This window comes from Papio anubis, chromosome 18 (assembly GCF_008728515.1).
Source record: "Papio anubis isolate 15944 chromosome 18, Panubis1.0, whole genome shotgun sequence".
Lineage (NCBI taxonomy): Eukaryota > Metazoa > Chordata > Mammalia > Primates > Cercopithecidae > Papio > Papio anubis.
In genome coordinates, this window is record NC_044993.1 from 55306052 (window position 1) to 55318067 (window position 12016).

The window sequence follows — 12016 nt, forward strand, 5'->3', positions numbered from 1 at the left end:
TAGCAGCTGTACAGTCAAGCATCAGCAGGACTTGTCCAGAGCTGAGAGTACAGGTCCAAAGGACTCCACATTTAAAGAAAGCACAAAGCAACTGGGCATCTCGCATCTCCTTAGGTTCTCCATCCTGGCTGAGCAATAGGCACAGTGGCTGATGCCCGTAATCCCAGCACTTTGGGAGGCCGAGGAAGGAAGATCACTTGAGGTCAGGAGTTCAGGACCAGCCTGGCCAACATGGTGAAACCCCGTCTCTGCGAAAAATATGAAAATTAGCTGGGCATGGTGGCAAATGCCTGTAATCCCACCTACTTGGGAAGCTGAGGCATGAGAATCGCTTGAACCCCAGAGGTGGAGGTTACAGTGAGCCAAGATTATGCCACTGCACTCCAGCCTGGGTGACAGAGCGAGATCCTGTCTCAGAAAAAAAAAAAAAAAAAAGAAAAGGAATAGAAAGTACAGAGTCCCAAGGTGAAGAAGGCATTGGCAAATTGCAAGAACAGAAAAGAGACTAGAGGGGCTGCAGTCCACTGAAGGAGGATGGGGACAGGGTAGGATGGGGAGGTTAGAGGACCCAAGGCATGATGGCCTATGGCCTGCTGAGGGATGTATGACTATTTTTTGTAGTTTCTCATAATCATAATCATAAAGTACTATGTGCTTATCTAAAAGATTCCAACAGTGTGGTTCCACCCCTCTGGTCCAAATTCTCAAAGGTAACTACCAATAATTTTTTTCCAGACTGTTTAGCATCTCTGTGGTTCCGTGCACATATATACACATTTATTTATTTATTTATTTATTTATTTTTTGAGACAGAGTCTGGCTGCGTTGCCTAGGCTAGAGTGCAGTAGCACGATCTCGGCTCACTGCAACCTCTGCCTTCTGGGTTCAAGTAGCTGGGATTATAGGTGCCCACCACAAAGCCTGGAAAATTTTTGTATTTTTAGTAGAGACAGGGTTTCACTATGTTGGCCAGGCTGGTCTTGAATTTCTGACTTGAGGTGATCCACCTGCCTCAGGCTTCCAAAGTCCTAGTATTACAGACCATGCATATATTTTTTATATGAATAAAATCTTATAGTTCTGCAATTTAATTTTCTCCACTTGAAAACATATCAGGCCAGGCGCGGTGGCTCACACCTGTAATCCCAGTACTTTGGGAGGCTGAGGCGGGCAGATCACCTGAGGTCAGGAGTTTGAGACTAGCCTGGCCAATATGGATGGTGAAACTCCATCTCTACTAAAAGTACAAAAATTAGCCAGGCATGGTGGCAGGTGCCTGTAATCCCACCTACTTGGGAGGCTGAGGCAGGCGAATTGCTTGACTCTGGGAGGCAGAGGTTGCAGTGAGCCAAGATCGAGCCACTGCACTCCTCCAGCTTGAGCGACAGAGCGAGACTCCATCTCAAAAAAAAAAAAAAAAAAAAAAGAACATATCAGCCAGGCACGCTGGCTCATGCCTGTAATCCCAGCACTTTGGGAGGCCGAGGTGGGCAGATCACTTGAGGTCAGGAGTTCAAGACTAGCCTGGCCAACATGGTGAAACCCTGTCTCTACTAAAAATACAAAAATTACCCAGGCATGATGGAGCATGCCTGTAATCCCAGCTACTCAGAAGGCTGAGGCTGGAGAATCATTTGAACCCAGAAGGCGGAGGTTGCAGTGAACCGAGATCGCACCACTGCACTCCAGCCTGGGCAAACTGAGTGAGACTCTGTCTCAAAAAAAAAAAAAAAAAAGAAGAAGATATTGGCTCATGAAATTATGGAGACTAAGAAGTCCCACAATCTGCCATTTGTAAGCCAGAGACCCAGGAAGTCCAGAGAACCAATAGTGTAGATTCTAGCCTGGGTTTGAAGGTCTGTGAGCCAGGAGCAGAAGGGCAGGAGAGATCAAGGCCCCAGCTCACATGGCCAGGCAGAGTTCATGCAACCTTCCTCTACTTTTTTGTTCTATTTAGGCCCTTGACAGATTGGATGAAGCCCAGTGGGGAGGTTCATCTGCTTTATTCAGTCAATCAAATCAAATGCTAATCTCTCTGGAAACACCTTGACAGACAGACCTAGAAATAATGTTTAATCTGGGCATCTCACAGCCCAGTAAAGTTGACACATAAAATTAGCCATCGCAAAAGGGGAGAAGACAAGCATAAAATACCATTTGAGTTCAGACACACAATCAACAACTTAGAAGAATAACTATAACTATCCATCATACTGATAGACACTGTGTTTCCAAAATAATGGGTTATTCTTGATGTCTTGTAGCTTCAAAAATAGAAACCTGCAGACACAGGGAGACATTGAATTTGTCCCTGTTGGAGAGAAATAGCCCTGTAAATTATATCACATCACCTCTGTCATTGCACAGCAGAATCTTAATATGCAGCCACTTCCCCCATGCACAAGCTGAGTTCCATGCAGACAAGGACCTTACAAAACCTCAGAGGGCCTCCTTCTTGAGCCTGGAATAAGAATCAGGCTTTTCTTGAATGAACTAAGGACTGTGAATCCAGCAACTTACCTTTTTGTTCTTGCTTGGCCCAGAAAATTTTGACTCGCTGGTGAATGTGCTTGGCCTCGCGCAGTTTCTTCTGCCACTGACGCAGCTCTTGAATCTCAGGATCACAGCGAACCTGGAAAATCCCAGTAAAACTTCAGTCCCTTTTCAACATACTTCTGTACACGAGCTTATTAACCCTGCATGGAAAATCCTTTACAAACCAATTGGATGTACTTTTGATTCTCAATGAATCATCGTCCTAAATGAATTATTGACACTCCTAGAGCTTACATCATATTTGAGCATAAATGAGGTTGTGTGAAGATTTGCTATAGTAACAGTAGGTTAAGAACGAGCAGGTCTGTGCTGTCCAATAGAAAGATAATGCAGCCACCACATTTGTAACTTTATTTTATTTTATTTTTTTTTTGAGACGGAGTCTTGCTCTGTCGCCCCGGCTGGAGTGCAGTGGCCGGATCTCAGCTCACTGCAAGCTCCACCTCCCGGGTTCACGCCATTCTCCTGGCTCCAGCCTCGAGTAGCTGGGACTACAGGCGCCCGCCACCTGCAGCCGGCTAGATTTTTGTATTTTTTTTTAGTAGAGCGGGGTTTCACGTGTGCGGCAGGATGGTCTCGATCTCCTGGCGTTGTGATCCACCACGTCGGCCTCCCAAAGTGCTGGATTACAGGCTTGAGCCACCGGCGCCCGGCCCATTTATCAACTTTAAGCACCCCTGGCTGGCATCTCGACAAAGTAAAGCAAGAGGATGGTACATTTTAAGGAGATGTGACTGCGGCGGTGGCGGTGGCCGAAGCCTGTAATCCCAGCACTTTGGAAAGGCAGGCAACGAATCGAGGTCAGGAAGATGAGACTCCCCGTCTCTAAAAACTCTGCCGGCGAAGAGATGTGAGCATGAATCAGATTATATCAGGAGGCTGAGGCGAAATGGCGTGTTCCCTGAGGTGAGCTGGCCACCTTCTCAGAGCCGAACTCCATCTCAAAAAAAAAGAATGTATTTCACTTGGCCAGGCATGGTGGCTTATGCCTGCTCCAGCAGCACTGGGAGGCGAGGCTGACCGGTCCACCTGAGGTCAGGAGTTGAGACCAGTCTGGCCAACATGGTAAAACCCCTCACTAAAGTACAAAGTGCTTCAAACACGGTGGCAGGTGCCTGTAATTACCAGCTACTTGGGAGGCTGGGGAGCAGAGGAATCACTTGAACCCAGGAGGCGGAGGTTGCAGAAATAGACGAGATCAGCGCCATTGCACTCCAACCTGAACAAACAAACAAGAATATATCTCCGCGTAACCTAGAAACATTCAAAAATCTTATTCCTTCAACATGTAATTAATATAAAAATTATTATTATTATTATTTTTGAGACAGAGTCACAGCTCTGTGTCGCCAGGCTGGAGGCTGAGTGGCCGGATCTCAGCTCACTGCAAGCTCGCCTCCAGGTTCCATCATTCTCTCAGCCTCCCAGTAGCTGGGACTACAGTACAGCCAGCGCCGGCTAATTTTGTATTTTTAGTATTGGGGGCCCGGGGTTTCACGTGATTACCGATCTCTGACTTGTGATCAGCCATACTCGGCCTCCCCAAAGTGCTGGGATTACAGTGAGCCACCACGCCCGGCCTAAGGTGTGTAGGGCATGGTGACTCATGCCTATAAATCCCAGTACTATGAGAGGCCAAGGTAGGAGGATTGCTCAAGACCAGGTGTTCAAGACCAGCCTGGGCAACATAGCAAGGCGTCATCTCTATAAAAAATAAACAAAATTAGCTGGTGGTGGTGAACGCCTGTAGTTCCAGCTACTCAGGAGGCTGAGATAGCAGGATTGCTCAAGCCTGGGAGGTTGCGGCTAAGGTGAGCCAAGACTGTGCCACTGCACTCCAGCCTGGGTGACAGAGTGAGATCCTGTCTCAAAAAAATAAAAATACAAAATTTATGAGTTATCTTACTGTTTTGCATGCTAAAGTCTTCAACACTGTGTGTTTTTGCACTTAAAACATACTTCATTGGCTGGGCGTGGTGGCTCATGCCTGTAATTGCAGCACTTTGGGAGGCCGAGGCAGGTGGATCACGAGGTCAGGAGATCAAGACCAACCTGGCTAACATAGTGAAACCCTGTCTCTACTAAAAATACAAAAAATTAGCCAGGCGTGCTGGTGGACACCTGTAGTCCCAGCTACTGGGAGGCTGAGGCCTCCAGTAGGAGAGGAGAATGGCGTGAACCCGGGAGGCGGAGCTTGCAGTGAGCCGAGATCGCACCACTGCACTCCAGCCTGGGAGACAGCGAGACTCCATCTCAAAAAAACAAAACAAAACAAAACAAAAAACTTCATTTCAAGTGTTCAACAGACACATGTAGCTGGTGGTTACTACATAGAACAGCACAGTTCTAGGCTCACCACAGTTAATGTATTAACCACAGTTCTGTGTAACACTGACTGCTTACTTCATACCAACTTTAGCGCTAGATGTTGAGATTAAAGAGATGAATAATAGTAATTGTAACAATAATTATTTTTATTTTTATTATAGCTCATATTTATTGAGCATTTATCTCCCAGGCATGGTTTGAAGTATCTTACAAATTTTATTTCATAGAGATAGAGTCTTGCCATGTTGCCCAGGCTGGTCTCAAACTCCTGGGCTCAAGCCTTGGCCTCCAAAAGTGCTGGGATTACGGGTGACAGCCACTGCGCCTGGCCAAATATTTTACAATTTTTTTTTTTTTTTTGATACGGAGTTTTCGCTCTTGCTGCCCAGGCAGGAGTGCAGTGGTGCAATCTCAGCTCACTGCAATCTCCACCTCCCAGGTTCAAGCAATTCTCCTGCCTCAGCCTCCCAAGTAGCTGGAATTACAGGTGTGCGCCACCAGGCCTGGCTAATTTTGTATTTTTAGTAGAGACAGGGTTTCATCATGTTGGTCAGGCTGGTCTCAAACTCCTGACCTCAAGTGAACCATCTGCCTTGGCCTCCCAAAGTGCTGGGATTACAGGTATGAGCCACTGCTCCCGGCCTATTTTACAAATTTGAATCACTAAGCCACACGGATAAGGCAGGATTGGTTATCCCCATGTTACAGATGAGATAACTGAGTTTTAGTGGCTTGCCAAGTCGTATTGGAAATGGTGGAGCTGCAATTAAAACTTGAATGGGGCTGGGCGTGGTGGCTCACGCCTGTAATCCCAGCACTTTGGGAGGCTGAGGCGGGCGGATCACAAGGTCAGGAAATCGAGACCACGGTGAAACCCCGTCTCTACTAAAAATACAGAAAATTAGCCGGGCGCGGTAGCGGGTGCCTGTAGTCCCAGCTACTCAGGAGGCTGAGGCAGGAGAATGGTGTGAACCCAGGAGGCGGAGCTTGCAGTGAGCAGAGATTGCACCACTGTACTCCAGCCTGGGGGACAGAGCTAGACTCCATCTCAAAAAAAAAAACAAAACAAAACAAAAAAAACTTGAATGGATTGATTCCAGCTGCCCTTGAGAAACTTCAAGTGTAGGAGGAGACACAGGAATAAGATCAGTAAGGTATGGTAAGAGTAGGGAAATTGGTGAGTGCAAGGGAAAACAGAGGGGGCATCCAACCCAGCCTTGGAGAGGTCAGAAAACCCCTGGGCTGTTTTGAAGGATGAACTAGAGTTCACCACGGGAAGAAGGGATGGAGTGTAATGGTGTTCCTGGGAGGGATACTGGCCTCTGCAAAAGGTGCAGAAGGGTGAAACAGTCTTGGATGATCCAGGAACTCCAAGGCGACAAAGTAACAAAGGGCTCAGAAAGGCCACAGCCACTCACATCCTTCCTCTTCCTGATTCATCTTTCTACCTCTTCACTTGCCAGAGGAGCTGCATCTCACAAAGCAGATTCCAAGACTGGAAGGGAGTGATTTTATATATGTGGAAGTGTGTCAACTTTATCTTGAAAGATAAGTTAAAGTCACAAAAGAATGCTGCGAGACATACCAAGAAATGAGATCCAACATTTTCCAAAGAAGTCCCTGACTCAGCTCTCTAGATTAACTATTCAATAGGGCTACTTTGGGGGTTCCCCTTATTTCGGGGGTCCCCAACCCCTGCAGCCACAGCCACAGGCTAGTACTGGTCCATGGCCTGTTAGGAACCAGGCAGTACAACAGAAGATGAGTGGCGAGTGAGCAGTGAAGCTTCATCTGTATCTGCAGTCACTCCCTATTGCTCACATTACCACCCGAGCTCCACCTCCTGTCAGATCAGTGGCAGCATTAGATTCTCATAGGAGCATGAACCTTATTGTGAACTGCATATGTGAGGGATCTAGGCTGCGTGCTCCTTATGAGAATCTAACTAATGCCTGATGATCTGTCACCATCTCCCATCACCCCCCAGATGGGACCACTTAGTTGCAGGAAAACAAGCTCAGGGTTGCCACTGATTCTACATGATGGTGAGTTGTATAATTACTTCATTACATATTATAATGTAATAATAATAGAAATAAAGTACACAATAAATGTAATGTGCTTGTATCATCCCAAAACCATCCCCCTACCCCAGTCCCCCATCGATGGAAAAACTGTTTTCCATGAAACTGGTCCCTGGTGCCAAAAAGGTTGGGGACCACTGTCTTAATCAGTTTATTTATTTATTTATTTATTTTATTTTATTTTTTTAAGAGGGAATCTCATTTTGCTGCCTAGGCTGCAGTGCAGTGGTGCGATCTCACCTCACTGCAACCTCTGCCTCCTAGGTTCAAGCAATTCTCCTGCCTCAGCCTCACGAGTAGCTGGGATTACAGGCATGCACCACCACATCTGACTAATTTTTGTTGTTTTAGTAGAGACTGGGTTTTGCCATGTTGGCCAGGCTGGTCTCGAACTCCTCACCTCAGGTGGTCTGTCCACCTCGGCCTCCCGAAGTGCTGGCATTACAGGCGTGAGCCACTGCGCCCGCCCAGCTCCATTCATTTTAAATGAGGCAGTAGCTGTGTATTCTGGAGGAACAGTTGCCTGAACTGGAATGAGCATGTAGAACTGGGGCAGTCACACTCCACATGCCCAGGTCAGTGCTTCCCTCTCTAGGCCATGGTCCCTTCCTGTCTCTCCAGGGACCCCAGGTGCCCAGAAGGGTGGCCTCCTTGCTCCTCCTCTCTTCTTAAAGTCACAACTCAGACCTGCTGGTCTGATAGTCAGGAACTACTGTCTCTCCTGCTGGGAGGGATGCAGGGCAAACTGAGGCAGAAATAGTAATCTGCCAGGCCTGCAGGACCCAGCATTTAAGAGAAACTGGTGAAGGGAGCGCAGGGTGAGGACAGACCAGAGAGCCAGGCTTGTCTAAGGGGGTCAGCTGCTCCCCAGCTCTGCTGACATGGGGATGCCACCAAGCCAGAGCTCGATCTGTTGCTTTTTCAGATCACCGCTGGATCTTGGGACTTCCTATCTTGGTCCCTGGGCTTCCTACCATGGTCACTGCTATCCTTTGATGGTGCCCAAGTCTGGGCTACCAAGTTTCAACTTGCTCGAGTCACCCACACATCCACCATCTTAGGACACAAACACAGTCCCCAAAGAGCAAGATTGAGCCAGGTTTCACCACCAGCTACCTCCCAGCCCCAGAACTACCATTCCCTCTCATCTCTCCCCTACTGATAGAGGGGCCACCTCTTCCAACTCTCTTAATAATTTTACATCAAAGAGCCTTGTTTTCCTTTCCTTCCACTGAAATTTTACCAGATTCACAAGTAACCTCAGTGATTTTTTAAAAATTTGGTCAAATACACATAGCATAAACTGTACCATTTTAATCCTTCTAAAGTATACAGTTCAGTAGCATTAAGTTACACTTACAATGTTATGTGACCATCACCATTCTCTCGTTGCAACACATTTTCATCAGGCCAAAAGGAAATCCCAGATTCTTTAAGCAGTGAATTCCCATTCTCCCCTCTCCCTACCCCAGCCAGCCATAGCCTCTCTGTGTCTTTATATCCACATTCTCTCTGGATTTGCCTATTCTGGATATTTCCTACAAACGGAATCATATAATCATGTGTCCTTTGTGTCTGGATTCTTCCAGTCAGCATATATTTTAAGGTTTATCCAGATTGCAGCATGTATCAGTACTTCATTCCTGAATAATATCTATCATATAGGTATGCCACATTTATTTTTATCCATTCATCACTTAATGTAACATTTGTTTTGCTTTTTTTTTTTGAGACTCTGTCACCAGGCTGGAAGGCAGTGGTGCGATCTCAGCTCACTGCAACCTCCGTCTCCCTGGTTCAAGCAATTCTCCTGCCTTAGCCTCCCGAGTAGCTGGGATTACAGGCACTTGCCACCATGCCCAACTGATTTTTGTGTTTTTAGTAGAGACAGGGGTTTCACCATGTTGGCCAGTTGCTCTCGAACCCCCGACCTCCACCTGCCTTGGCCTCCCAAAGTGCTGGGATTACAGGTGTGAGCCACTGCCCGGCCTTTTTTTTTTTTTTTTTTTTTTTTGAGACAGGGTCTCATTCTGTCGCCCAGATTGTAATGCAGTGATGCGTGATCTTGGCTCACTGCAACCTTCACCTCCCAGGGTCAAGCAATTCTCTCACCTCAGCTGGGACTACAGGCACGCCACTGCACCCAGCTAATTTTTTAATTTTTTGCTTTTGTAGAGACAAAGTTTCACTATACTACCTAGGCTGGTCTCAAACTCCTGCATTCAAGCAATCCTCCTATCTCAGCCTCCCAAAGTACCTGGATTACAGGTGTGAGCCACCGAGTCCAGCACTTAATGGAACATTTGAGTTGTTTCTACCTTTTGGCTATTGGGAACAGGGCTGCTATGAACATTTGCGTATGAGTTTTTGTTTGTTTATTTATTTATTTATTGAGATGGAGTCTCGCTCTGTTACCCAGGCTGGAGTGCAGTGGCATGGTCTCGCCTCACTGCAACCTCCACTTTCAAGCCATTCTCCTGACTCAGCCTCCTGAGTAGCTGGGATTACAGGCACATACTACCATGCCTGGCTAATTTTTTGTATTTTTAGTAGACACGGGGTTTCACCACGTTGGCCAGGCTGGTCTTAAACTCCTGACCTCAGGTGATCCACCTGCCTCGGTCTCCCAGAGTGCTGGGATTACAGGCGAGTTTTTGTTTAAATACCTATTTTCAATTTGGAAGGGGAGCTGTCGACCTAGAAGTCGAACTTCTGGGTCACATGGGTAATTTTACATTCGACTTATTGAGAAAACAAACTGGTTGTCACAGTGGCTGAATCATCTTATATTCTCACCAGCAATGAATGAGGGTTCTAATTGAACCACATTCTTGTCAACACTTGTTATTTTCGATTTTTTTAATTTTAAATTTAAATTTCATTTTTAATTTAATTTAATTTTTTGAAATAGGGTCTCACTTTTTTGCCCAGGCTGGTCTCAAACTCCTGGGCTCAAGTGATCCTCCCACCTCATTCTTCTGAGCAGCTGGGACTACAGGTGTGTACCACTGTGCCTGGCTCTGTTTGTTTTAACTATAGCCATCCTAGTAGATATGAAGTGGCATCTCATTGTAGTTTAAATTTGCACTTCTCTAATGTTTAACAACATCAAGCATCTTTTCAGGTGCTTGTTGGCTGTCTGTATATCTTCTTAGAGAAACGTCTATTCAAGGCCTTTGTCCATTTTATTTGTTTACTTTTTTCTCCCTCCACTTCCCTTTGCCCTTTTGGAAAGTGGGTTGCTTGTCATTTTGTTGTTGAGTTGTAAGAGTTTATTATATGTTTTGGACACTATACCCTTCTCAAATATATTATTTACAAGTATTTTCTGCCATTCCGAATGTTGTCTTTTCACTCTCTTAATAGTGTCCTTTGATGTAAAAGGTTTTAAATTTTTATAAAATCAAATTTATCTTTTTTTTTTTTTTTTTTTTTGAGACAGAGTTTCCCTCTGGTGCCCAGGCTGGAGTGCAATGACGCAATTTTGGCTCACTGCAACCTCTGTCTCCCGGGTTCAAGTGATTCTTGTGACCGGGAACCAAGAGCATGATCTCAGCTCACTGCAACCTCCACCTCTCAGACTCAAGCAATTCTCCTGCTTCAGCCTTCTGAGTAGCTGGGACTACAGGCACCCGCCACCACGACCGGCTAATTTTTGTATTTTTAGTAGAGATGGGGTTTCACGATGTTGGCCAGGCTGGTCTCGAACTCCTGACCTCAAGTGATCTGCCAGCCTCAGCCTCTCAAAGTGTTGGAATTACAGGCATGAGCCAACGCACCCAGCCCCTTGTGGAATTTGAAACAAAAGAATAAGCAGCAAAAGCTACCGTGATAGGTCCAGATCCACCAGTGGTGGGGAGCCCAGCCTTAACAGACTCACCGTCATGGACATCCTTTAACGTTTCATCTCTCTGATCCTGTTCTTCTATAGCAAAGGCCTCCAGCAGATTTTGATAACTAGGAAACTTGGGGAGAAATATTGGGATTGTGGTGATCTCAATCCCTTTCCTCCCAGAAAATTCTAGATTTTTTATGCCAATCGATCCAATGCCACCCCAGAGCTTTACTCACCGAGAGGAATTTGGATAGATGGTCTTGTCAAGCTCGAGAAAAATAAAGTCCTTCCTATTACTACTACTTCCAGAGCATAGTGTGCCTTACTTGTTTTAAGAAAACCATTCAACTGATCTTTTCCTCCCAAATAAAGAAGATTGGTTGTTTTCAGCCAAACTTACAAATGGAAGTTTATCTTGCTTAATAAAAAGAAAATACACGGCCGGGCGCGGTGGCTCAAGCCTGTAATCCCAGCACTTTGGGAGGCCGAGGCGGGTGGATCACGAGGTCAGGAGTTTGAGACTATCCTGGCTAACATGGTGAAACCCGGTCTCTACTAAAAATACAAAAAACTAGCCGGGCGTGGTGGCGGGCGCCTGTAGTCTCAGCTACTTGGGAGGCTGAGGCAGGAGAATGGCGTGAACCCGGGAGGCGGAGCTTGCAGTGAGCCGAGATCACGCCACTGCACTCCAGCCTGGGAGCACAGCGAGACTCCGTCTCAAAAAAAAAAAAAAAAAAAAAGAAAATACACAATTTATCTATAAATATATATAAAAAACGGCCGGGCATGATGGCTCATGCCTGTAATCCCAACACTTTGGGAGGTCGAGACGGGCAGATCACCTGAGGTCAGGAGTTCGAGACCACCCTGTCCAACATGGTGAAACGTCATCCCTACTAATAATACAAAAATTAGCTGGGCGTCGTGGCACATGTCTGTAATCCCAGCTACTCAGGAGGCTGAGACAGGCAGATCACTTGAACCCAGGAGGCGGAGGTTGCAGTGAGCCAAAATCACGCCATTGCACTCCAGCCTGAACGACAAGAGTGAAACTCTGTCTCAAAAAAAAAAAAAAAAAGAAAAATGTATATATGTAAAACATTATATACACGTATACACACACACACACACACACAAAGTAATGTGTCATGCAAATCTCAGAGAGGAAAATCAGCTCTATATTAATGTCACAGAACATGGGATAAGGCCCCAA

General features: G+C 46.1%; 1 protein-coding gene across 3 annotated transcripts in view; it reads right to left on the bottom strand.

The window, feature by feature from the left end:
• IQCK (IQ motif containing K) overlaps positions 1-12016 on the bottom strand; it is a 139120-nt gene that overhangs the window by 29410 nt on the left and 97694 nt on the right. For 2 of the 3 annotated variants that reach the window (XM_009196106.3, XM_003916616.5), the window contains one exon: positions 2521-2632. In XM_009196106.3, coding sequence (XP_009194370.1) covers positions 2521-2632 — 112 coding nt within the window. Of the gene's footprint in view, positions 1-2520; positions 2633-12016 lie in introns of those variants that run through there. The other variant, XR_002519166.2, reaches the window with a different exon arrangement.